At 43.0% G+C, this 27682-nt stretch overlaps 1 protein-coding gene across 2 annotated transcripts in view; it reads right to left on the reverse strand.

Moving 5' to 3' along the window:
- Window positions 1-27072, reverse strand: part of SLC6A5 (solute carrier family 6 member 5) — a 31057-nt gene extending 3985 nt beyond the window's left edge. The window contains exons 1-14 of one of the 2 annotated variants that reach the window (XM_086747942.1): window positions 26910-27072; window positions 26664-26671; window positions 25543-25681; window positions 24038-24169; window positions 23615-23788; window positions 21330-21471; window positions 20783-20915; window positions 18888-19022; window positions 16867-16970; window positions 14229-14353; window positions 10830-10942; window positions 10411-10542; window positions 9219-9318; window positions 1709-1809 (exon numbers count right to left, since the gene is read on the reverse strand). In XM_086747942.1, the coding sequence (XP_086604068.1) occupies window positions 1709-1809; window positions 9219-9318; window positions 10411-10542; window positions 10830-10942; window positions 14229-14353; window positions 16867-16970; window positions 18888-19022; window positions 20783-20915; window positions 21330-21471; window positions 23615-23788; window positions 24038-24169; window positions 25543-25681; window positions 26664-26669 (1536 nt within the window). In that variant the 5' untranslated portion in view covers window positions 26670-26671; window positions 26910-27072. Of the gene's footprint in view, window positions 1-1708; window positions 1810-9218; window positions 9319-10410; window positions 10543-10829; window positions 10943-14228; window positions 14354-16866; window positions 16971-18887; window positions 19023-20782; window positions 20916-21329; window positions 21472-23614; window positions 23789-24037; window positions 24170-25542; window positions 25684-26663; window positions 26672-26903 lie in introns of both variants that reach the window. The other variant, XM_086747943.1, reaches the window with a different exon arrangement.
- Window positions 27073-27682: the final 610 nt, after the last annotated feature.

Consider the following 27682-nt stretch of genomic DNA (forward strand, 5'->3'; position numbering starts at 1 on the left):
TGCTGTACTAAAGAGCAGCACAAACAGGAACTCCCCAGCACATGAACTGAAATACAACTTCTCTGGAAGAATTGGCTGCACAGGACTATGGAGTCACTGTTTTGCTTCTTCACCACACCCAGCTGACAACACACTTACTGTTTCATACATACGTCTTGTCAGAAATTCTAGTGACTTTTCTTATCTTGTACCCAAAAGTCTATGAATACTGCAGAAACTCTAACACTGCTGTGAAATGATGTTTTTAAAATCCCACGGAAATACTGACAATCTTGGTGAACCCATGGTCCAGGCCTGAGGAGTTTGAGGCCAAAGGATGTTCTCTCAAAAATAAAATACTTGTAAAAGAAGGCTCAGTTGTTTCATCTTGACTTATCAGGAAATAATTATTTAATTCTTATGCTGAAACATGATGTGCAATTAAAGATTGTACCTGTACTTACCCTGAAATGTAGAGGAAACGTGTTAGAGAGCTAAGTAGTAGATAGAGTTATTATACTTTGACTCTTGGACTTGAAAAAAAACATGTAGCAACGGTAAAATTGAGAACGTGCCATCTTTTAGATTAAATGGAGGTCTAAATTTTAAGTAAAGAATCATTCTGGGTTTGGGGGCAAAAATATATTAAAAAAAGAAAAAACCACAGCAAACAGAACAAACACAAGAAACAGATAGGAAAAAAAAAACCAAACAAAAAGGAAAAAAAAACCCAAACAAAAAGGAAAAAAAAACAAACAAAAAGGAAAAACCAACTAAAAAGAAAACCAACCGAACAAAAAAGGAAAAAACAAACAAACAAACAAAAAAGAAAAAACCAAACAAACAAAAAGGAAAAAACAAAAAAAAACCAAACACAATCTTTTTTAAATTTAAACCCCTTTGGTTTTTTTTTGTTTTTTTTTTTTTTATGCGCGGCGCTCGCAGGTCGCTGCCCCGAGCCCCCCCGCCCCGCCCGGGCAGCGCCGCCAGCCGCTGTCGCGCAGCGCCCCCTGCCGGTGCCGGCGGAGAAGTGCCGCGCTGCCCGAGGTCCGGCGGGCGGAGAGCGGCTGCCCCCCATCGCCAGGCTCCCGTGCAATCCGGCTGCCTGGGCCTGCCGGGGTGCGAACTGACAACCTAAATTAAAGGCTTTGAAAGAAAATTCTTTTTCTTTTTTTTTCTTTTTCTTTTTTTTTTTTTAAAGAGAAATGGAAGGGATTTATATTTATTATTGAAAACAGAACTATTTTGACTGTTGCAAGAAGATCTCCATCTTTGCAGCTAAAACTTTACCACTCAAACTTCCACATAAGCCTTTCCAAAGCACATCTCTTAGATTAGTTTATGACCCAATAAAATTATTTTTCCTGAGCTCAGCCCGGGAGAAGACAGGAGGATCATGGAATTTCCTCACCCTCCATCTGTGTATACAAACATACATGTACATGGCACACATACGTATGTATGCAATAGTAAAAAATGCTGCTATGCAACACCATACCAGCATTTTGTTCAACGGGGCAAAGGCTGCCACAGCAGTGCACGGAGAGTCACCATCCCTCTCCACCAAAGCTCTGCTGCACACACACGCAAGAACATGTGTGTACACGCACGTGTTTGTGTCTAGGTATCTGCATCCACAATCTAATTGCTGCCGTTCAGAAACATCATGAATTATGAAGAAACAACAATAAAACTCTTTGGAGAAAACATTTAAATTTTTTTTTCTTACTGTTAAAATAGTTGGGGTCACAAACGCCCAGCAGACTCTCCAGAATTTACTCGGCTGGAATCCAATCATCATTTCTATATCTTCACAAAATCTTTGCAATCCTGTAAAAAGAAAACGTACGTGCAATTAGGCGTGAGAAAAACCAGCTGCAATTCGCAACCTAGCTCTTGTGACCTCCCTCGTGCCTCATTACAAAAGCAAACTCACCTGTTGGTTTGCAAACTCCAAGGGAGGATCTAACCACGTGGTTAAAAAATTGAGATTATTATGGTGGGAACCATGCTAACGAAATATTTACTTCCTAAGTGTTCAAGTAAAATAGAACTTTTACATAGAGGTGAAGTGTTCAGTGTTTTTCAGGTTAATGCATTAATGGTACGTACCAATTAGCTGCAATTATGTGTATACTTTTTTCTATTTCACCATGAAAATGAACTTTGTTCATATCTGTATGCCTGCTTCAGCAGAGACAACATCTGAGCTTTTCTACACCTGCCGCATGGCTGGGGTACAGCTGTATCACTTCTCGTTGAAACCAATAACATCCTGTTATTTTTCAACTGATACATAAGCCACACTGGGAATTATTAGAGATCACCTGTAAATATTTTCAATTATATTCCATGTTGTTTGAACAAGCAGATTGACCAACATGTTAGTTCTTCGGATTATTGTACTGATTGCATCTGTAAAGTTACGCAAGACTGGAAAATGGTGCTTCAGCCGTCTCTGCAGCTGCCTCCCACGTGAGTGGAAACGGTGCGCTGGCCCAGCAGCTGCTCTTGCCCCTCTAACAGAGGCCAGTCTGCTTTGCAGCCTTGTTCTGCAGAGCTATTTGGGTAAATGGCCCCTACTCGGTACAGCTATTAGTAATAAAAGAAAAGTAATAAAAACAAAATTGAAATTTGTTCCAACTTTTCTAATGATGGTAAGAAGAGCGAGGTCTGAAGTTCAAGGCTGAGCTCATCTGTCACGCAAACATTTCAAATTTGAGCTGATTTTATCTGCTAAAGCCAGTGATCGTCTCTGTCATTTGAATTTTACAAAGTGTTATTCTGCAGCAATTAGTTATTTTATGATGTGAGGACAGGAATGGAGCTTAAATATTGGAGAGAAGTCATTGAGTAAGGGAAGAAATACTTGGAACAAAAGTAATAAACTGCTTTATGTTCTTCTTGCCCTTACAGCCAGCCGCGGCAGCTGCTGAATATAAGACGAGGGATATCAATCCCCAGGCTTGATCCACCTAATTTTGAAGCCTTTCTGTTGGCATCAAGGAGAAATAAATCTGTTCACTTGACTGTTCCAAAAATGAAGAAGGTAAAAAAGAACAATGTTTCATTGCTAATGAACACTGGAGGGGAGGGATGCCATCCAGAGGGACCTTGACAGGCTGGAGAGGTGGGACCATGCAAACCTCATGAAGCTCAACCAGGCCAAGTGCAAGGTCCTGCACACGGGTCAGGGCAATCCCAAGGCACAAATACAGGCTGAGCAGAGAATGGGTTGAGAGCAGCCCTGAGGAGAACAACTTGGGAGTGCTGGTGGATGAGAAGCTCAACATGAGCCGACAATGTGTGCTTGCGGCCCAGAAGGCCAACCGCATCCTGGGCTGCATCAAGAGGAGCGTGGCCAGCAGGTCGAGGGAGGTGATTCTGCCCCTCTGTTCCGCTCTCGTGAGACCCCACCTGCAGTACTGCATCCAGCTCTGGAGCCCCCGGCATCAGAAGGGCATGGACCTGTTGGAGGCCAGAGGAGGCCACAAAGATGATCAGAGTGCTGGAGCATCTCCCCTGTGAGGACAGGCTGAGACATTGGGGCTGTTCAGCCTGGGGAAGAGAAGGCTCCAGGGAGACCTTATAGCAGCCTTCCAGTACGTAAAGGGGGCTTATAGGAAAGATGGGGAGAAAATTTTTAGCAGCATCTGTTGTGACAGGACAAGGGGTAATGGTTTTAAAATAGAAGGTAGATTCAGGCTGTATAATAAGGGAACATTTTTTTACGATGAAGGTGGTCGAACACTGGCACGGGTTGCCCAGAGAGGTGGTGGGTGCCCCATTCCTGGAAAGATCCAAGGCCAGGTTGGACGCGGCTCTGAGCAACCTGATCTGGTTGGAGATGTCCCTGCTCCTTGCAGGGAGGTTGGACCGGATGACCTTTGAAGGTCCCTTCCAACACAAAACCATTTTGTGATTCAGTGTCTTCTGATGCGCCTCCAAGAAAGCAGCTCAGTGCACCAGCTGCAACAAACTGCTTGGGAGATGCTCATACAGCCGTCGTCCCTGCAGCATGCTGCGGTGGGAGCGAAACTAGTTTTAAACTAATTGCAGCAGCACAATGTATGGGCTGAAGGGTCCTTCCAGGAAGTTTAAAGCTCATCCAAATGTCTCTAGTTCAGCCACATTTGTTGCTGCAGAGGACTGGTAACTGGTTACCAGGGATTTCTGCCTCCAAAATTCATGCAAGCTTCACTCAAATCTGCACAGATTCGTCTGAAACTCCAATTAAAATATTTAGTTCCTTCTTGGAATCATCAGTTTAAGGCATTTTTAAATGTTAGCAGTTCAGGAGTCAAATGCACATAAGCAGGTACAAGGATTACACAGTACTCATCTCTTTCCTGGTGAAAAACTGGAAATAAATACATCAAGTTCCACAGAAATGCGCAAAGGATGCGTTAGTTAACAGAATGCCGATTAAATCTCAGTATATCTGGTCTCCCTCTCAGATCAGTCAGGCCTGTTGAATAACTTTGGGAAATAAACAATACATTATATTCCATATCTCAATTCCCGCTCTCTAAAGTAGGATGATGTATTCATAAGCGCTGCAGATATAAAATCCATTAAAAAGGAGAATGCAAACCAAGCCAGACAGCCACTTCAATATTCTGCTACAGGTAAAACGTTCAAAATTACCAACACTTTCTACAAATACACTGCCGCTCGGGGGGGGAAGGTAGTAGAGATAATGTTAAGCTCAGGAAGAGGGAGGAGTGGGGGGAGGTTATCTTGTTCCCTGTCTCATTATCCTGCTGTTTGTAGTAATAAATGAATAGTTTTCCCCAAGTTGAGTCTGTTTTGCCCGTGACGGTAACTTTAAGGATTTCTCCCCGTCCTTATCTCAAACCTTGAGCCGTTTTTCCTTATATTTTCTCTCCCTATTCTCTCGGAGGGTGGGGGGAGTGAGAGAAAGACTGCGTAGTCTGGTCCGATCGGGGCTGAACTACGACAAGCAGTTACCACTCGCTCTGATGATGAACCTTCCCAACAACAGACTGAGAAAAAACAGATCTAGAAGGAGCACAAATAGAGTTGAGGTCATACGTTTTCCATTTCCACCAGTTTCCAGCAGTGTTTCACTCAAGCACAAGGATTTTTGGTATTTAGCTTGATTTTACAAAATGCAACAGTGGGAATTATGCTGATCATTAAATTAATACCCACAGCTCTAAGCTATTCTTTACCAATCATGCATCATAATCTAAACAACTGGAGAACACACATCTACGCTAGCATGTGAAATAAAAACCAGCATTTGGCTGGATTACGCAGCACTGCCCCTACTGAAAAATAAGTGATGGCAAGGAAATAACCAAGGGTGCCTCCTCTTCATTTAAAAAGCTCACCATGCTCAGCAAGCAGAACATGTAACAAGAACGAAAGACAGATTCATTTCATCATAAAAGCACCTGTGACTATGGTGCCAACCTGCTTGCTAGGAAGAGTACCAGTATACAAAGAAAGGTGTCAGTGGAGTGTAAAACAGCAATTATAGGAGCTTGAAAATATGTTATGCCAATTTTAAGCGCAGCTTGAAGGAATACAACAAGAGCAGCAGCTTCGCTTGGTATTTACAACATGCAAATCACAAATATACAAGATGTCGTCCTATGAACAGTCCTTAGAAAAGGAGCTTTAACGCAGTGGAAGGAGCTATGATGCATTAGTCAAGCAGATAAAGACGGTGAAGTAAAGCTTTCCTTTTTTGTGTAAAAAACTGGAAGCTCTTCAGTCTAGCAAAGGGTTCATTTCAGGGAATAATCTTCAAAATAGTTTATATTAAAGGCTTCACTAGCAGCTGTTGATCAACAACCAGTTGGTACAGAAAGCGTGGAAAGAAAGATCTGTAGTTTGTCAGATCTTTTCCAAGTTTGATTAGATTAAAGTAACATGTAACTAAAAAAAAAAAAAAAAATTCTCTATTCAAGTCCTTCCTTTGCAGTGCTGTAACTGTTTCTGTATTATCTGATGTTTTTCATTAAAAAGTTAGCGTTTTCAGGGATATTGAATTTGTTCTAGCAGGCACTAGGCAGAGCAATTTTGCTGACAAGCCTAATAAAATGTTCCACACAGGCAGGTTTGTAGTGCTTCTGCCACACAGCGTTCAGACGTGGAATAAAGCCAGTATTTACTCCCTATTTACCTTCATCCTCATTTAAAAACATAGAAAACAAAGACATTCTACAGATTTAAGTAGTTTGAAGGTTACTTGAAAATTCCTAAGCAAGGAATTTTTATCTTGCACACTAATGGCAATGGCCATCTCTCATGGAATTGTATTGATTTTAGGAAAGCTGGGAAACTGGTCAGTATGATAACCAGACACTAATGTCTCAGGTGACACATACCCAGCGGTGTTGCCACAGGAACAAGTAAACGCTAAACCTGGTGGTAATTGGGGTAGGGAACAGGCAAACCTCACGTATCTTAATGGAAACTGAAGCACAGAGAAATGGCAAAACTTGCCAACATTGACTTTTCAAACCAGGAGTTCTGCTAAATAACTCCCAAAAATCTATCTCTAGACTCCACTTCAGGAGATATCTCAAAGCATTACACTCAGGTCCTTTGAGAAGACTGGTTGAATGTAAAGCTGATAGCACCTACCAATATCATTTCACTCACAGAGATTACACTTCTAAACCAGCTCTAAATTAAATACTTACATTTCAGGGACACAAAAAACAAAAAGCATTTTGATCAACCAAATCATCACCAGTCTAAATCAATTTTTCTCTCAGTGTTTTCAGTTTTTCCACTGTATCCTGTAACATTCCTCGCTTACAACCACTAAGCTCACTGCTCACTGGACTGGATATTGATGGAGATAAAATACACTTCTGTGTTTCCATGAAATGAGAGAAAACAAGGAAGGGCTGATTCCCTATAATAATATTATAGTTCTATATATAATTCTATATTCCCTATAATAATATAATATTCCTCTATAATATTCATTTCTCAAGCAAGAGCAACAAATTCTGCATGTTTTAAATTAGTCACAATTTTAAAATGCATTTATATGGTGGACAAGGGACGAGCAACTGACATCATCTACCTGGACTTGTGCAAAGCTTTCGACACTGTCCCGCACAACATCCTTCTCTCTAAACTAGGGAGACATGGGTTTGATGGACAGACCACTCGGTGGATAAGGAGTTGGCTGGATGGCCGCACTCAGAGAGTGGTGGTCAACGGCTCAATGTCCATGTGGAGACCGGTCACGAGTGGCATCCCTCAGGGGTCCGTGCTGGGCCCGGCCCTGTTCAACATCTTTGTTGGTGACATGGACAGTGGGATAGAGTGCACCCTCAGCAAGTTCGCCGACGACACCAAGTTTTGTGGTGCCATCGACACACTGGAAGGGAGGGATGCCATCCAGAGGGACCTTGACAGGCTGGAGAGGTGGGCCCGTGCCAACCTCATGAAGTTCAACCAGGCCAAGTGCAAGGTCCTGCACCTGAGTGGTGGCAATCCCAGGCACAAATACAGGCTGGGCGGGGAATGGATTGAGAGCAGCCCTGAGGAGAAGGACTTGGGAGTGCTGGTGGATGAGAAGCTCAACATGAGCTGGCAATGCGCCCTTGCGGCCCAGAAGGCCAACCGCATCCTGGGCTGCATCAAGAGAAGCGTGGCCAGCAGGTCGAGGGAGGGGATTCTCCCCCTCTACTCTACCCTGGTGAGACCCCACCTGGAGTACTGTGTCCAGTTCTGGAGCCCCCAACACAAGAAGGACATGGACCAGTTGGAGAAGGTCCAGAGGAGGGCCACGAAGATGATAAAAGGGCTGGAGCACCTCTCTTATGAGGACAGGCTGAGAGAGTTGGGGCTGTTCAGCCTGGAGAAGAGGAGGCTCCGGGGAGACCTGATAGCGGTCTTCCAGTACCTCAAGGGGGCCTACAAGAAAGATGGGGAAAGGCTGTTTAGTAGGGCCTGTTGCAATAGGACGAGAGGTAATGGTTTTTAAATAGAGGGAGGTAGATTTAGATTAGAAATTAGGAAAAAAATTTTTTACGATGCAAGTTATAGAACACTGGAACAGGTTGCCCAGAAAGGTGGTGGAGGCCCCATCTCTGGAAACGTTCAAGGCCAGGCTGGATGAGGCTCTGAGCAACCTGACCTAGTCAGGGATGTCCCTGCTCCTTGCAGGGGGGTTGGACTAGATGACCTTTGAAGGTCCCTTCCAACCCTAACCATTCTATGTTTCTATGATTCTATATTACAGAGTGGACCCCACTGTAGGTAGGTCCAATGTAGGTAGATCTAAGTATCCAGTGCAGAGGATTAGAGCCTAAGATGATGCTGCTAACATGCATCTTCAACAGAACATCTGAGGATTGTTTATGTCTAGCTGATAGAAAATACATAATTCATTCCTGTCCACAGCAACAGGGGAAACAGCCTTATCTTTGTTGTCTTGAACACTGAGATTCAGATCTTCCTTTCCTTTTGAAGACAAGTCTTAAATGACACCACCACACTCTAAACGTAAATTAATCATCTGTTATGCAAGGAGATCTTCACATTTCCTACTACAACCGTCTGAGATCACACATTGCCAAGAATCAGTCTCCTGAAAGCACTGGACAAGTTTGGGAGCAAATCACCAACTGGTATCAACTGATGTAGCTACAGTAGCATGAAGGTAATTGCACTGCTTTATACTAGCTGAGGATCTGCCTCATAATTTAACGTACGTCAACACGGATCGTTATAACTGGTGTTGCCGCTGTGCATAATTACTCACTCTGAGTAGCTGCGTAGTCTTGAGCCTATGTTACGGACAGATCAGCTAAAGGAAAGGCTGGATGTGTACATGGAAAATAAACCCTTCAAAAGCTGCTAAATGCAAAGACACCACTTCTGGCTCAGGAAGTCTCTGCCTAAAACTGTTGGAGTGTGAAAGAGCACCTGGAGAAGTGTCACTAAATGCTTAGTCTATTCTTATAGCCATCTCCAAGCATTGGCTTTGAGCTACTGACAGAAAATGAACATTAGACTATATGAAAGTCTTTTGAATATATGTATCTGAAGGAATCCTATAGTAATTAAGTCCCATTATGCTTCTGTTCAAAATAAGGAAATCGAGGCTTTTCACAAAGACAAAATAAATAAAAATTTTACAAGTGTTACTCCTTTCCTTAAGAATGTCGTGTTACCAGCTACTTTACAGTATGCTAAAATGTTACTTTGGCATAGGCTGCCTGATAACAGTATTTTTTGCTCACCATATATATAGGAAACTCCAACAAGCTCGAAGATGGCAATGATGACAAGAGAATAAGAAGCTGCATAAGTGTCCACAAGCTGTAACATATACATTCCACCCTAAAGAAAAAAGGAGAAGATAGCCATTACTCATAGAATATAGCTGGTGTCTCTCTTTGTATGTGCCACAACCATGACTGGCCCTAAGGTAGGCAAAATGGACAGGTGCAGGATCAGGGACCCTCTAATCCCAAGTAAGCATCCATACATTGACCAAACACAGCTCATGCCGCACTATAGTGTCTTCTTTCTGGCTGAACAAATATCACATCCAACAAGGAGAAAAGGAAAAAAAAAAAAAAAAAAAAAGAAAGAAAACCAACACAGTAGAAAGTACACCTGACTCTGGTAACTAACACACCTTGGGAAGACATTGGTTTCAGATTAAGGACTGAACTGCGACCAGCCCTTCCACCAGCAGTGTCTCTAACCACATCACACTACAGCAGAAGCAGATTCACCACTGAAACCAGAAATACTGTAACAGTGAGTCCAGATCATCTCTTTGGAAAGGACACAAAGCCCCATCTTCAGGGCAGAGGTTAAGCACTATAATTTAAGGGAAGAATGGACTGAATCCGTCCTTGACTTTGGAATGGCAAAGTTGGGCTGGTAGGTGATGAGGTGAGGGGAAAGAAATAAAAAGATGGAAAAAAAAGATTAATTTGTACACCTTGTCTTGAAATTTCTGAGAGTTTATAATGCTGGAGGAAGTAGTGGACAAGACACTGAAGACTATCGGTGGTGGATAAGAATTTCATTATTAGCTCCACACAGTTTGCCAGGACTATCAGTATATACCTAATCTAGGAGGAAAGGCACCCGAAAACTGGTGTGCATGTTTATATGACATGCAAACTTTTTTTTTTTTTAATTAATACCTAACTTTCATGATTACTTTGGAGGTGTTTGGCTAAGGATAAATTTTAGAAGTTTGATTCTCTGAAAGTTTTGAACAGCAAAGTCTTTTAAATATATCTCAGTCATAGCATCCACTAAAAAAAAAAGAATTAAATAAGGCTTTCAGACTCGCCCAGCGTCTTTGCGTATGCGGCAGAATTCAGCTTAATCTTTTGCAACTTGCAGAGAAGGAGAACGGCCACAAGAGGGGGACTGGGGACAGAGAGTGATGTGCAAAGACAACATTATTACCTGAGTGATCATAGGAAATCCCATGATGAAAAAGGAGATGCAGCACCCTAGAGTGAACAGTCCCTTGTGCGTACGTAAGTATTTGGGGAACTCATCCGAAACGGAGGTCACGATGGTCTCGATAGTGGCAAACTGAAAGACAAAACAAAAGGAGTCGTTTCAGTGCGCACAAGGTTATATAATGGTCCAGCTGGATACATTGGAATATAAGATGGAGTATTTTGAATCCTAGCTGTTAAATGCTCAGATGCCAACGCCAAAGCTTCATCCAAATGTTTTCAGCACTTACTTCGTTCCTCTTTTTGCAAAGCGATTCACCAACCACATGGAAAATAGCGAGTGATCTCACAGTCCTCCAAACAAATAATCAGGAAAAGCAAGAGGAAAAGAATGAGGAAAAAAAAAAAAAGGCAGTTTACCATAGTGTCCAATCCAAGCGTCAGAAGCATCAAAAAGAATATTATAGCCCAGAAGGGAGAGAGGGGAAGCCTAGTTAAGGCTTCTGGGTAAACAACGAACGCAATTCCAGGACCTGGAAATGAGAAAAAGAAAGGCTGTGGTATCTTGCATCACATTAACATTTTTAACTGAATGGAAAAGAGGGAGACATGAACAGTCACGTTTCAAGGTATAATACAATATTATTTTTCTTGATAAAAGTAAAAAAGATCTGATTCAGTTTCTCTTGTTTACCGTTGCAGAGTTCAGCCTCACATGATTATCTTCTATTTTAGCTTAAAGTTTCAGAACACTCATACACTCCTACTTTCCAAGCTGCAAAATACATATTTAACCAGTATACTAACATACTGATCCAAATACAAAACTAAACACAAATTGTGTACTGCAGCTATGTTTCTTTCCTGCTCTGTGATCAAATTCCTGCCAGTTAGCAGCTCAGCCTCAAACCAACATAGCGATCATCCACCTCTCAGTACTACAAGGATGAATGGAAAAGAAAATATTCTTCTTGGACTCAGCACACAGTCAAATGAGCTGGAGAGAACACAACAAATGTGCAGAGCTCGTACCAGACGCAAGGTAATAACTACTCTTAATCTAAAAAAAAAAAAACCCACAAGAAATTCTGAAATAGTGCACAGCAGAAAAGGTAAGGAGATACTGTCTTGTAAAGCAATTTTCCTTTCTTTGATGGTTTGATATCTTGGGCTGTAATTTTTATCGACCGTAAAGAAAAAAAAAATATTTTTACAAGTATGCTTAGATTTGCCTGGGGGAAGAGGCTGCAGGAATGTGGTGGCAGCATTACAGTAGATGGCATTTCTCCTCTATTTATCCCATCTACAGGATCGCCCACTTCAAATGCCGTCAAGGATGTTTCCTACCAGGTGAGATACAAATGACAGCCAAATTGTGCCAATTCCATGACCCATGCCACAAGAAGGGGCTCCAAACTCACTCTGTCCTGGCCATTTCTTATCTGGATTATTGGATCCCATTTCCTACGGCTCCCCACGCTGTTTCTGTTCGAGAGAACTGGTGCTGTCTCACATACTGAGAAAAAAACACGCAGTTTTAGCAGCATGTGCAATTATCTCCATGGGCAACTTATGAAGTGTTTGGAGTTCCTTCTGAACAAAAAACAAATATGAGAGGTAACAACAATGAAAAAAAAAAGATAAAAACACTGTACATGACTTAGTAAGTGTTGCTGCCTTTAAAATATGCTGCAGAAAAATGGCTAGGAAGGTGCATGTAGAACGATCATGTATTCATTAACATATTCCTTCATCTGTTGATTAAAGATCTCTTCTTGACTATTAGAGTTAAGGGCTCTGTTTGTACTAGCTTCCTGCACGTAGAAGTTTAATTAAGTCTCGGAATAATGAATTCCCATTAATCACACTTTTAGGAAAAGTTTAATTATAGAATATGAAAGTGCACCTCTCTCCATCTCGGCCCCTCATAACCCTCCAAGGTATCACATGCCAGGAGCATCGGGGCACAGGTAAACAGTCACAGGGACGCTGGCTCCCATCCTCCCCATCTTGGGAGATTTAGGAGGATATGAACTGTTTCTAAAGGGCTATTAAAGCCAGGAAAACTCCAATGGTTTTATATGCCTTGAAATATAAATAAGTCAAATGACCTTTAACTTTCATTTTAAATTACTAAAATTTTTCTACTGCAGTATGTTCTTAGTCAAACTGAGAGAGTAGAATGAAAATAGATTGTCTTGCGTGTTTTATTTGTTCATCAGCTACATGAGCTTTTCCTGAAAGGAGGATTCTAAATGAAAATAAATACTATGTATTTCAGATTAATATTTTATGAGGGGGGGAAGAAAGAAAAAAATCTCTTCCTATTTCCATTTAAAATTTCATTCAAGTTTTTGAAAACTTGAAGGGAGATTATGTTTCATCATCATTTTGGTTGTTTTCTCCTTCACTGCAAAAAGAAATACAACTTTAGAATTTAAAAAACGTAGGCAGGAACAAGAGCTGGCTCTTTCCCCACTTGCTGAGTCTACTTTTTAATTCTGTTAATTTAATGTGCTGACTCAGTTGCAATTATCCCTAATCTTCTCTTTCCTCCTACCATTGTCTTATTATGTGACTAAATTTTGTTTCCCCCGTCACAGAGAGCAGTGAAGCCTCACTCTCGTGAAATATTGTTAAATGGCCTAAATGGGCTCTTACAAACACGCTGACAGCCTTACAACAAGGTTGTCTGGAGACAGCTTTTTTCACATCCCCTGGAACAGCTGCTGAAACAGCTGGGAACAGAGCACTCCAGCCTGTGACTCGTCACTCACTCAAAGACCACCAACAAGCACCCAAAAGAAAAGCAATTGCCATCCACTGCGCTGAATATTGTGCCATCTCCAGGGAGATGAGCCAGTGAACCAAGTGTTTCCTCCACCATCTCAAACAGCTACGCCTCTTCATCCTCCCTCCATCCATCTCTTTGGAGCTTCTGCTGCAGCTTCACTCAAGCACAGCTTCTTTGAGTTTCATAGAATCATAGAATATTTAAGGTTGGAAAAGATCTCCAAGATCAAGTTCAACCATCAACCTAACACCACCAATGCCTACTAAATGGTGACTTAATGATGACTCCTAATTATGCCTACTAAATGATTACTTTAACTTCTTACAAATAATTTTGGTGAGTGCAGTGTGGTTTAGATTTTAGAGTTGGGTGTTTTTTTCTTTATTTTATTATTTCTGGATGGAGATGAAGTCTAAAATAAAAATAGCTATCATGGGAGAATTGTAAATACATGTACGAGTTATTACAAAGTTATTAAGAATTCATCTTGTTAACACTGTTCAAAATTATCTTAAGTAGCTGGGGATTGGTTGGCTTACAGGCAAAGAGCTGCACATTGCACAGGAAATGTAGGACTAGACTAAGGTCACAATTATCCCTCTACAATTCCATCAGATTTTTACAATCCTTTAAACTTCTCAGGTTCTTATTCCAAAAGCCCGTCCCTTCCTATCTCCCATTACTTCATACCACATTATATACGACAGCACTAATTCTCCCATCAGTCACACTCTTCTCATTCACATTCGGCTCTACCAGTTAGGACCTTTCAGATCCATTGGAAACCATCTCACTTCCCTAACCAAGATCTTCTAACTGTTTCTTCAGAAATCTTTTACTTCCCCATGGAGGCAGCTCCTTGCTCCCCAAGTAATATCTTGACTTCCCAGAAATGCCTCCAACTTGCTTACTAATCCGCTCCAGTCTGAAGCCATTATTCCCACCTCTGATATCAATGTGATCATTAGTAATAGAGCTGAAGGTGCCACCAGGTGCCTAAGTAATGAAACGGCAGCGTACCCTACCTTGGTCTGCCACAGCTTCAATATTCACTTTGAGCTCGTTTGCCATGAAGCCAATAACTGAGAAGATGACAAAGCCTGCAAATATACTTGTGGCACTGTTGGTACATGTAACTATCAACGTGTCCCTGAAAAGAAAAAAAAAAAACAAGAAACCATATCACCTTTCTGCAATACATACAAGGGAAGGTTTTGTACATATTTCAGGAGTCTGTGTCATGACCATGTGGGAACACTGATGAAGATACAAATTAACACTTATCAGGTACATTTGATGCTGATCGGAGATGACAGAAGTCTTCATGTCACCACCAGGAATCAGCTGTGCCTGTTTCCATCACCCACGTGCCATATAGGAAGCTATAGGCCACACAGAGGCTGAGCGCTTCTGCTCTCGGTCCCTCTGAAGAAGGTGGCAATGATGACATGACTCACAACACAGTGTTTTACTCTTTGCCTGATGTGGTTATTTGCTCACTACCTTACACCACCACCATCCAGGTAAGATGGTTTTTGTCCTGTATCTTGTATTTATACACAAAATTTCAGGGTTAAGCTTTCCGTACCCTGCAACACTCGCTCAAATGCTTACCCATCTGTACAGGATTCTCCAGTACAATTTTCTATTGTTATTAAGGGAATCTCAAGAAATCCGTACCTGAATGTCATACTATACTGGGTAAGTACATGTGGCTTGACAGGAAACCAGCCCTCATGATCCCCATCCTTAATTAGCATTCTTGATAGGATTTTTATTTTTATACATGTGCAGAAGACTTCCCCTTGAGCTACTGCAAATTAGGAATAAACAAGTCACTCACTTTAAATGTTTTTTTTTGTTGTTGTTGTTTTGTTGATTGGAATTGCTTATTCCTACTGCTATTTGTAAGGAACAGAACAAAATGTAACTCAAAAAGCTGTCAAGAACCTCACTGTACTGTGAAATTTCTGGAATCTCTAACAAAGCATCTCTTAACAGGAATTATTAGGTTAATTCTTCATATCTACAGAAAAAAAAAATTACAATGTTCTGTTTGGAATCATCATGTGTTAATCTTCTTCCAAAACTCAGATAAGTTTTAAGTAAAATATTTTAGGCAGGCATGATGAAGTGATTTTATGTAAATTTACTGCAATTATAGATTATTTAATGATGTTTAAAATGCATGTGTAACTAAAAACTACAATTTTATCTGCAGTATTAGAATGTAATGAATATAAAAATTGAAAGAGAAAACAGTCATGCTCCATTTCAGTATTCAAGATGTGTTGTAAAATCTAAAAGACTACAAGTAACTAAGCTTTTCTAATTATTTCTGCTTCAGTGTCCTATATCCCCCTCTAACATAGGTAAAACATGTATTTAGTGTTGTGTCTGTAGTATTTTTACACTTCATTACCAAGTATTCAAAATTTTCATTAACATTTTCCAAACTCCACAAAACCTTGCTAAATTAATGGAGAAAGATAGCATGACAATTCTCTTATATTTTTTTTGCCCTGATATTCTGAATGTATTCATTCTTCAACAACAACAACAAAAAATAAATAAAAAATCAAAGCCTGGGACAAGCATTTTCAAAAATAGGACCCAAAGATTTCTGGCTGGGAGATACTCAGCACACAACACTTATTCATCAATATTTTAGGAGAATTATATTAAATTCTGAACACTAGTAGGAAATGGTTTTTTTTAAAATTCCATTTTAAAATCCTGATCCGTGTTTCTTTTCAAAGTTAAGCTTTCTTTATACAGCACTTAGAAGTTGTAGGATATGGGAGCTCAAATCTCAAGGAGCGTGTGCTTTAAAGTCTTGATTCAGGCAAGATTTTAAGCTGTCCTGAATCAGCATCTCTGTCACTGCAGGAATCAGTAAAGCTTTGCTTCAGTAGAAACAAGATTGGCTTTCAAGACAGTAAAATAGCAGTGAAGCATTCTACTAATGCCGCTTGCTTTTGTTTCTTTCCACCTGCAGACATTTATCTGGCACATTTTTTTTATTAAAAACTATACTATACCACGAGAACAAGGACATTTTCCTCGTAAAATTAACTTCTGGTGATTTCAAATAAAAGTGATTTTAAATTTCACAGTCTGAAATAACTTTTTACATGTAAAACCACAATAAGAATAATTGGAAAAAATAGGAAGGTTTAGGAGACAAGAAGCACGTATATGGAAATTGCACGTTAAACTCATGTTTGTCTCATACGGGTGAGCTCCAGCCCATTCTACACATGAGTTGTTCTTCAGCAGAGGCTGCTGACTGACAGGGTTTTACACCGCTGCTCACAGCTGTTGACAGCTTACCAAATTGCCTTTCAGCCTAAACCTGCTGATTCTGAAAACGAAGAGCCCACAGGGACCATAACAAGCCTAAGGCTCGTCTTGGGACTAGTATATTAGGACCTGGGAGGATATTACAAGACAAATAAAAAAAAAAGCAGACAAGATTAAAGAAACAAAACAAAAAAACAAGAATCACAAAAAAAAAAAAAAAGAAAAAAAAAGAAAAGAAAAGAGAGAAGAGGGAAGGGAAAAGAGAAGAGGGTTTTTCAAACCGGATTTCTGCACGTTGGAAGATGACTGGTTTTGGACAAGCCCTGTTTAATAAGACGGATAGATTTTACTCTCACATACCTGTAGCAATTATTATGGAATTTGTTGTAAGAAGAGAGAGTAATTAGACCTCCCCATGCTGCAGATAAGGAGAAGAAAATCTGAGTGGCAGCATCTTTCCAAACCTAAGAAAGATAGACAGGAGAGGAAATAGCATCCACTTCAGGAAACTGTGTTAGAAAGATCAAATATTGCTGTTAAGGGATTAACACGTAAGTAGTTTAAACAAACTTTAGAGCAATGGATGTCAACAGAACATTTAAAAGCAAAATACTGCCCCAAAATACACAGTGCCCGCTTGATGAGGAACACTGTTCTTGTTGACCCATATAAAATGACAACACAGCCTTTGCTGTATACGGAAGGCACAAGTATTCAAACTATATTGCTTGATACGTATCAGTTTAAATACATTCAGCAAAGAAAATACAAATCACAAAAAAAAAATTTGCCTTGGGTGCGGATGGTTTATCCGCCAGTGGTCCTAAATAATACTTTATCTTTGTGATAAAAGTAAGAACCTCAGTATTGCTTGATGCATTACTTATGAATGAGATTACATTAAAATTAGGGTACATTTCCGTCATTAGGTGTACATCAAACGGCATAGCATAAGTTAGGGCTATTGAGACACCAGGGCCCAGTTTTCTTTCATCAGAAGAAAAGACATGTTCAACCTAGTCTCTCTTAAAAAAAAAAAAAAAAAAAAAAAAAAAAGCCAAACAAATCAACCAAACAGCATTTTTCGTTCTGTAACACAGTTCTTCAAAGCCTTAAATGCATTCAGAGAAAACTTTTTAAAAGTGCCTGGAATTTCAAAGGAGTTGGACTTACTTATCACTTGCAAAATGTTTGAAGCATTGGTATTTCTATTTACAAGCTTTCCTACGAAGTCTGATTTTCCACCTGAGCTGGCAGTGCAGAAATGGAGATATGCGCAGATGCACAGGTCAGTGTATCTATACACGCACCAACCAGTTTGAAGACGTTACTTAAACACTACTTTAAAAGTCACCCGTCAGCAAGCAGTCAATCCTTCATCTAACTGAGTGTAATATACAGCTCTTAATTCTTGTTAAAACTGCAAATAAAATTAAAAACAGAAGCTCATCTGAATATTATCGAACACTTACCCAGCGTTATGCACGTATTTGGCATATTCAAACAGCCCCATTTTGCAGAAGGCCACAGTTCTCACTATTCTCCTTTACTGCACAATGCGGGACCCCAAAATGCTCATATTTAATGCAAAATTAATTTCTGTATTGTTTGCAAAAGATTTAATACTCCCATCACCAAAATACCCATTATTGCAGAGATATTAAGGAAATTAAGATCTGCACAATTTATCTAGGAAACTGTTTCCAGCTTTAGTTATTGTTCTAGCAGTGTGATATCACACTGCTATTGATAGAGGAAAAAAATTCTTAGGAAAAAAAAAAAAATACTGGATTTCCTGAAGTGCTGTTAAAAACCCCTCTTAATTTTTTTGAGAAAAGATTCTGAATCGTAACTCTCAGTTCAGTCTCCAGACTCCTGCCTCAAGACACTTAAGACTAACACACATCACACAAAGACATGACCCACAGGTGGATTTATGTCTACACAAATACAAATCCAGGTGTATATTTGGAACACGTTTTACTGGCTTCGTTAGCAACAAGCTGTTTTTTTAGAAATCAGCTGAAATTGCAACTACAGCAGCAGAGCTGAAGCTCCAACTCATGCAGTCAGTGCTTAAAGAGCAAAGCCAGGTACCAACTCCCTCGATTCCATCCTCTCCTGCACAGTGAGGGACCTCCTTCCTTCCAGAGCAGGTAGGATGACAATCACAGCTTTTCTATGGCAGGGTATATGCTACCGGGGAGTTCAAGTAGGATGTGTAATTTGATTTTGTTTACTCTCCTGTCTCAGATGCAGTATATGTATATAATTATACTGCAATACTTGTCCCTGCACACAGAAGATGCTTGCGGCAGCCGTTAAGAAACCTGTATGAATTATTCACCCTAGCAGAGTAATAAGTGCAATAATAAGCCCACCATAGCATCAATTAGCTTCTCCCACTTTGGTGTGATGAAGTACCAGATCCCAGCTCCAGCTCCAGGTAGAGTTACTCCTCTTATAAGAAGGATGATGAGAACTACATAGGGGAACGTAGCTGTGAAGTACACCACCTGGAGAGAGGAAAAGAAAAAAAAGAAAAAAAAAAGTGTTGAAAGGGCTTATTTGGATCTATAAGAAGAGAGGCGGGAGAAATACAAGTGCCACAGTACTGCATAAAGAAAGGAATTATTCAGGCTAGAGGCAATAGCCAGGGGATAAAGTAGAAAGACAACGGGGTTATTTCCCAGGAAATCTGAAATTTTACAGTTGCTCTTGCTGCAGGAAACAGGAGTAGTATCAACAGCAGAGGTAAGAGCTGGGATTCTAGAGAGGGGAAGAAAAAAGCAGAAAAGTCTGGAGAGGAACAACAGGAATTTACAGCTACGTGAAAACATCACTTGTGATCTTTGCCCAGAGTAAACTGACACAGCTCAATGCCAATTAAATGGACGATGTCATTCAATACCACTTAAAGTTCTGATTTTTTCTATATCTTTATCTGTATTTTAAAAAGCTTAAAGGATTTTTATTCCTGTTTGTACCTCTTCATAATTACATGTTTATGGTCCCAATGCAAAAAAAAAAAAAAAAAAAAAAGTCAGTGGAACAATCCAGACCTAATCATCATGGTGTCTAAATACACAACAGAGGTTGTGTGTTTAATGTCTTCATAATTACTGGTACAGAGCAGAGCTCTCTCTGTGGTCAAATTAATTGCCTAGATTATTTCCATTTAAGCTGTACACATCTACCAAAAAGCATTTCAAACCCTTTTTTTTCATCTTAACCTCAGTCTTACGGGGACCACAATCCTCTGAGCTGAGGTGACTTTTGAAGCTGCTCTCCTAACCTTCTCTTTGCTGTTTCAAGAAGCTGCCCTGAAGAATTTTTGTACAGTGAATATACTGAACTCATCTACGCATAAATAAAGGTTTTCTATCCCTGGTACTGAGGAGTCAGTATTTTCCCTGGCCACTAAGACTCACTTAAAGAAATAGCTATTGTCACATCCAAACCCAAGTTATTCTCCTGTACATCATCTGTTTCTTAGCTCTCTCTCAGTTCATGAAACAGTTTCTCCCATCACATTAAGGTAGAGGGGGCAAAAAAAAAAAAAAAACCCTCAACTTTCCCCTGGGACTCCGACTTTCTGTATCTTCTGCTAATTCCCAAGCTAGCTCCCAACAGATCTTGTCATCTAGATGCCAAGGAATGGCTTGCAATCAGAAACCCTGTGCTCAACTCTAGAAAACTCATCATTATCTCTGCATAGCTGCTAATTTTATCCTAGGAAATACCTAGGTATTTTGCTTTTTAAAATCTTTTCAGTCTGGTCTTTTTAAGTAAACTAGATTTATGCTACTGTCATCATCTAACATTCCCCACAAATATACATGAAAAGAGGATACACGCTGTCACTGCTCACACTCATCACAGAACAATTTGAGTTCAATTCTGATTTGAGAATTTGTTCCTTCACATCTTAATTAACATCGTGACTTCCCTGATTACAGGGACCCTTAAGGTGGCTGCAGGATTTTAATGAACACCACACCGAATAGGGAAGGCTGCTGAAGGCACCTCTTTGCCATCCAACTGCCGAACACAGCTCAAGGGCTCGTTTTAAAGTTACTGAAGATGAGGGAACAAATGCTGAACCAAAATAATCTTTTTTTAATGTTTTGGCTTAAAAAGGAAAACACTGGACATTTCATTAGCATTTAGCCATTTACTGAAAATAATTGTCAATAATTAACTGCCTTAAACAAGAGTGTGATTCTTGAAGCAGCGCACTGCTGTCTTGCAAGTACATCACAAATATTTTTCTTACTTTTCCTGATGACTTGATTCCTTTAGCCAGGGAGGCATATACAATCACCCAAGCTAGGAAAAGAGACAGTGCCAAGGGCCATCTAATCTCCCCAGGATATTCAATCCCTGCTGAAATCTTCAATACAAAGTACCTAAGAATAAAAAATGAAAATAAAAGAAAATAAAAAATTAATGACAGAAACTGCAGGGAGTAATTGCGTAAATTCCTACAGTATTTTGTTTTGCTTCAGCGTTCTCAATGGTTTCTCTAAAAGGTTCCAGTGATTCTCACCATGTATTATTTTATTTATCTGCATTGCAGTAGGAGATAAAAATGCCAGGCATGGGCCAACACCCCAGCTGTGCTAAGCACCATAGGAACAGAACACAAATAAACCAGCATTAAAAATTTAGCTTTCATCATTTCTACACATAAAAAAAAAATAGGTATCATTTGCTGTCCTTAACTATTGTATTTCTAGTCTTCCAAACAGTGATTTATTGTTTGTTACAGTGGATTTTAGAGAAAGATTAACATAACATCTTTAAACAAAGAAAGATCTTACTTGAAGTATTCTTCGCTTCCACTAACAAAGGTTTTGTTTCCTTCACTGGTGAAGTTAACCATAGTCAAGTTTGGATAGGCACTCATACAGAAAGTAGAGTTCTTGATTTGGATTTTGGGGTGGTCACCCACAATGCAGGAATCTAGAAAGAGAAGAGAAAAGAAGGAGAAAAATAATTTCTCTAGAGGGTTGGGTTTTTTTTCAGGTTGGGTGTGAAATGACAATAAAAAGCATTAGTTCACACACATTATTTGAACTTTCGTTCTGTTAGATTTCTGGAACACCTTGCCTTACAGAAGCTGGAAGGATCTGAGAGAACCAGGTCTTAAAATATCTTGGGATTGTCTCCCTTCATCCCAAATGTCCAAGGTGTAAAAAGAGCCTGAGAACGTGAAGGAACTGCTGCCCGCTCTAGGGGAGTGCCCATCCCACCTCTTGGGGGTCACCTCATTTGGGGACTGGGGTGCAGCCCTGGGTGGGCTGCAGAGGAGAGCAGCCCCTGCTACCGAGGCTGGCAGCTCTTGCAAAATGTTCACCAGGTTTGCTTTTCTCCCTTCCAGGTCATTGCACGTTTTGGGCCGCTTGCAGAAATGGTTTTCCCTTGTTATTTTTGGTGGTGGTGCTTTTGCTTTTGTTAAAAAGAAGCCTCTCTAAAGCCCAAGGAGTTGTCAAGTTGTGTTTAACAGAAGCCAGAGGCTGCCAGCTATAGCATTTTGATCCATATTTTTTCCCCTACACAGAGTTTTGACCCAGGGAGAGAGAAAAAAAAAAAAAAAAAAAAAAAAAAAAAAAAAGTTGGGCTTTTTAGTAATGTAGTTGAAAAATCATATTTGTCCTTCATGAGGAAAAATGTAACTAAAAGTGAAGGGAAGCGCCCATATGATGCAGGTCACTTCAAAGCTTGGGAAGCGACAGCTCCTCTATGCTGGGAACTTCGCCCGGCCCCAAGCATCTGCAGTCTCCTCTGGCATCTCCCAGGGGTGCAGCTGAGGGGGAGAAAGCTCTGGAAACCCACCACGGCCACACGAAAGAAGAAAAAGAAATTTTTTTTTTAAGGGGGGGGTGAAAGAAAGGAAGGGGAAGAAGGAAGGGGAAGAAGGAAGGGGAAGAAGGAAGGGGAAGAAGGAAGGGGAAGAAGGAAGGGGAAGAAGGAAGGGGAAGAAGGAAGGGGAAGAAGGAAGGGGAAGAAGGAAGGGGAAGAAGGAAGGGGAAGAAGGAAGGGGAAGAAGGAAGGGGAAGAAGGAAGGGGAAGAAGGAAGGGGAAGAAGGAAGGGGAAGAAGGAAGGGGAAGAAGGAAGGGGAAGAAGGAAGGGGAAGAAGGAAGGGGAAGAAGGAAGGGGAAGAAGGAAGGGGAAGAAGGAAGGGGAAGAAGGAAGGGGAAGAAGGAAGGGGAAGAAGGAAGGGGAAGAAGGAAGGGGAAGAAGGAAGGGGAAGAAGGAAGGGGAAGAAGGAAGGGGAAGAAGGAAGGGGAAGAAGGAAGGGGAAGAAGGAAGGGGAAGAAGGAAGGGGAAGAAGGAAGGGGAAGAAGGAAGGGGAAGAAGGAAGGGGAAGAAGGAAGGGGAAGAAGGAAGGGGAAGAAGGAAGGGGAAGAAGGAAGGGGAAGAAGGAAGGGGAAGAAGGAAGGGGAAGAAGGAAGGGGAAGAAGGAAGGGGAAGAAGGAAGGGGAAGAAGGAAGGGGAAGAAGGAAGGGGAAGAAGGAAGGGGAAGAAGGAAGGGGAAGAAGGAAGGGGAAGAAGGAAGGGGAAGAAGGAAGGGGAAGAAGGAAGGGGAAGAAGGAAGGGGAAGAAGGAAGGGGAAGAAGGAAGGGGAAGAAGGAAGGGGAAGAAGGAAGGGGAAGAAGGAAGGGGAAGAAGGAAGGGGAAGAAGGAAGGGGAAGAAGGAAGGGGAAGAAGGAAGGGGAAGAAGGAAGGGGAAGAAGGAAGGGGAAGAAGGAAGGGGAAGAAGGAAGGGGAAGAAGGAAGGGGAAGAAGGAAGGGGAAGAAGGAAGGGGAAGAAGGAAGGGGAAGAAGGAAGGGGAAGAAGGAAGGGGAAGAAGGAAGGGGAAGAAGGAAGGGGAAGAAGGAAGGGGAAGAAGGAAGGGGAAGAAGGAAGGGGAAGAAGGAAGGGGAAGAAGGAAGGGGAAGAAGGAAGGGGAAGAAGGAAGGGGAAGAAGGAAGGGGAAGAAGGAAGGGGAAGAAGGAAGGGGAAGAAGGAAGGGGAAGAAACTGAGAAAAGAGAGAGGAGAGGAAAAAAAAAAAAAAGGGGGGAGGGGGGAAGGAAGGGAGGGGAAGCCTGACCCAACTTACCTAACAGAAGTTTGTTTTTATCTTTACAGTCTGGCGTGTTCCAGGGGTTGTTACAGGAAGCCCAGGGCAGCACGGGTACAAAGGAGGCGAAAAGGTAGAAGAGCGTGTAGCAGAGGATGATGTTGTAGTAGATGGCGATCAGGACGGAGATGATCAGCATGGCGATGCCGCAGCCTTGGGGGAGAGGGGAGAGCACCGCGATGAGTCCCGGGGAGCAGGGGGTCCCGGCCTCGAGCTGCGCGGGGGCAGAGCGCATCCTCTGCCGGAAAGGGCAAGGCCCGCGCAAGTTGCGCCCTCAGGCTGCTGAGGCACCCGCTGAGAGCGCAGGCAGGGCCCGCAGCGTGCGGCAGTGCTGAAGCCACGCAAGAAGAGGGGATGCGGGTCATTGGTCCCCAAAACTGGGCCGGCTCCTGCTCCGCTCACCTTGCAAGGCAGGGATGGCTTTCCAGACCGACACGGGCCCCTGGCTGGCGAACTGTCCCAGGGAGACTTCCAGGAAGAAAATGGGGATCCCGGCCAGAGCCAGCATCATCAGATAGGGGATGAGGAAGGCACCTTGGGGAGGGGGAGAGCAGGGGGGAGAGAAAAGAGAGAACAACCTGAATCCTGGCGCACAGGCGGGCTGGGCGCGGAGGGGCCGCGCAACTTCGGTCACGGCATCGGAGTGAGGCCACCCCCACCGTGGGAGCTGCACTCTGGGGACCCGCACGGTCCCCACCCGCGGGGCAAGGGACAACCCGGTCAGCGCCCGCCACTCGGAAACGTTTTCTGCTGCTTCTCCATCCCCCACGACGGGGGGGCGGGGAGCAGCTTTCTGCGTTGCCTGACACAACACCGTCATTAAATGAGTATATTAATATCCCCGACTTAAAAGTAAAAAAAAAAAAAAAAACCAAAAAAAAAACCAAAAAAACACCAAACAAAAAAAACCCACCAAAAAACCCTCACTTTTTTTTTTTTAAGGATTGATTTTGCTTTTAAATCGCTAGCTCTCTCCCATACAACGGCTCTTACAGCCCTTACACAACCGCTTTCAACGCTGACCGCATCCCCTGCACGGAGGGATGCGGCTCCCAGCCGCAGTCTGTCGTGGTGGTGAAACCCACCGGTTCCCAGTTTAAATGAGAGCCTCTGCTGGGAGAACTTCCGCGAAGAAACTTTTTCTTCCTTTTGTAACCTACTAACGGCACAACCATTTTTCCAACTATTCCTTCCCCTCTGTTCCTCTGAGCAGCAGCCGCTCTGCTTCAAACGATTCATTTTCAACCAGATGCTTGAGAGATTTTTTTTTTTTTTAAATCCCCCAAACTTCACGAAATAACACACCGTCTCGACCAGGCTTCAAACGTTACCCACCAATTTACGGATTCAGCCCCCCGTAATTAAAATAGATTAAATTGTGATTAAATTAGGCAAAGTTGAGGATTGGATCCCTCACTCTGTGCCAGGTGTGATCAATCCAGCTCCTCATTTTCCTCCCTCTCAGACCAACACCAGCTGCAGGGTTTGGGGTTTTGTTTTTTTGTTTGTTTGTTTGTTTGCTTTGATTTTAATTGTTATTGTTTGGGTTTTTTTTTTCCTTTTCTGTAGGTTTTTTTTTTTTGTTTGGTGGTTTGGGGGGGTTTAGTTTGCTGTTGCTGCTGTTGTTGTTGTTTTTAACGAAAGTGCTACATTTTAACGAAATCTCATTGGACCTTTCCTACTTTCAGAGCTGACGATCCGAAAAGCCCAGCCTGCGTTCTCCCTAACATGCTCCTCATCCGAGGGTGCCCCCGGACCCCCAGGCTCGCCGCCCGGCTTTGCCAAGCAAACGGGCACCACTGGCCCCCGCTTCCCTCTTTCCCAAAAAAAAAAAAAACCAAAAAGCAGGGGCCGGCTCCGCCAACGTACAGTACTGCAGGTAGAGAGACAGGAAAAATCCATCCTACCTCCCCCATTCTTAAAGGCCAGGTACGGGAACCTCCAGACATTGCCCAGCCCCACCGCGTAACCCACCATGGAGAGTATGAAATCCAGCTTGCTGGACCAGTTCCCTCGGGCTTTGTTTTCATCCCCTACATCGTCTTCCTAAAACGGGGGAGGGAAAATGAAAATTAAAAAAAAATTTAAAGTATTTAAAAATTAAAGAATTTTTAAAATAATAAAAGAAGAGAGATCGGGGAAAAAAAAAATGTACTTTTGCAAAGAAGCATCGCGATGCTGTGGCTGCTGGGTTCTGGGTTCACCGTGGGGTCGGGGGGGACACAGTGGGGAAGGGGTACGGGGAGTCTCACCTGCAGCCCCCACCCGGGCTCATTTCTGCCAGAGAAAACAGGAGGGGGGGGGTTAAACCCTGCCCCCCTCTCAGGCTGCTCCCGAGGGAGGGGAGGCGCTGAATACGGCCCGGGGAGGTGCGGGGACGGTCAGCCCCGCCCTGCTTGAGTACCCCTGGCCCAGTTGGCTCCTGGGCTGGTGGGGGGGGATGTGGGGGGAAACGAGTAGGGCTCGGCTCGACGGTTCCCATCACGGAGACTCGGGCCACCGCAATGCGCATCTCCCGGCGAGGCTGGCACCTGCACAGGGCCCCGCCACGGGGTGAGGGGGGGTCGCCCGGCTCCTAAATCCCCGGTGATCCCACGGCCCTCTTTGGGGAGCGGGGCAAGGACCGACTGCCGGTCCCCAAAGCCCGCAGGGACCCAGCCCTTTACCCCGGCACGCACAAACGAAACAAAAGCCGTTTTTACAGAATAAACCCGCTCCCCTCCGTCCCTTGCAGGGTAAACTCGGATGAGTGGGTGCACGGGAGGGAGACACGAACTCCTCCCGGGGCTGCGGAGCGGGGCGAAGGTTGACTTCTTGTGGGGTCGTTTGATTGATTGATGTCGCTTTATTTTTGGTTACAGGCTCTCCGAGGCGCTCAGCCTCCGGGGGTTGAGCAGCCGGCCGAGGGTGAGGAGGGGGGTGAAGAGCAGGGCATCTTGCGGCTGATGCTGGGGGGGGAAAGGGCTCGGCCTCTTGCAGGGAGGCGTAACCGGTGTACGTACACGCGTGGGAACCGGGTCACGCTAACGGGCATGGCTCCGTGAGCGCGCTATTAGCGGGGAGCTATGGGTTGTGGTTTATACCGGTACCACACAACCAGCAGCAGCACCGCATCTCATCCGAAACCCAAACTCACCTCCCCGCCAGCTCCCCGGCTGATTTAGACCCGGTTTTAGAGCTTCAACCCCAAACGAGGGCTGAGTGGCAAAAATCTCCCACTCCTACGAGCAGAAAGCAGGGGGGTGGAGGGAAGGAAACCCCATAAGGAGCCAACTTACCCCCTCCACCCTGCCGGGAAGGACAGAGGTGTTGCCATCCGTGCCCAGCACCACCGTGCTCTGGCTCAAGGTCACCCAGGCACCTTTGGCGTCGTTTCGCTCCGATGCACCCAGGGTCAGGTCGGCGGCCCCGTCCGCGCTTTGCAAAGCGGGGATTTTGCAGTGGGGGATGGCAGCTTCCCCAGGGCTGGGCTTGCACGGAAAGGTTTCCCCAGGTTCCCTCCGGAGAGCTGAGTTGGCTGGCAGCGGGGTGCTGCTCAGCTTGCAGATCCCGACTTTGGTCCTCTCCAATTCACTAGGCTTCGCTTCTTCGCAGGAAAGGGTTTTGTTGTCGGTGGAGAGCGATCGGGGAAGCCTGGCCATGGCGGCAGGGACTTGCGACAGGGCATTCTGCGGCTCATTTTCGGGGCTGATTCTTACAATTCCGGCACCTTCATTGGCTCCAAGAGCAACGGTTTCAGGACTGTTCACAACCTGCTTGCTCATATCCCTTTGACTGGAGTAATCCTAAAATGATAATATCATATATTTTGCCAAAAGAGGGAAAAAAAAAAACCAACCCGAAAAAAAACCAAAATAACACTGTTGGGACTGGAGAGATTCTACGATTTTCCGCATGTGCTAGAAAATCTGGATAACAAGAGCGTTGCAGAATTTCGAGGTGCCCCAGCTCACTTGCTTGCCTTCTAATTCAACGTTTATGTTCTGGGGGAGAAAAGAGTAAGGTACACCAAAAAAAAAACCCCCTCAAAACAAACAAACAAAACTG

This window comes from Chlamydotis macqueenii, chromosome 5 (assembly GCF_036417535.1).
Source record: "Chlamydotis macqueenii isolate bChlMac1 chromosome 5, bChlMac1.mat, whole genome shotgun sequence".
Classification (NCBI taxonomy): domain Eukaryota; kingdom Metazoa; phylum Chordata; class Aves; order Otidiformes; family Otididae; genus Chlamydotis; species Chlamydotis macqueenii.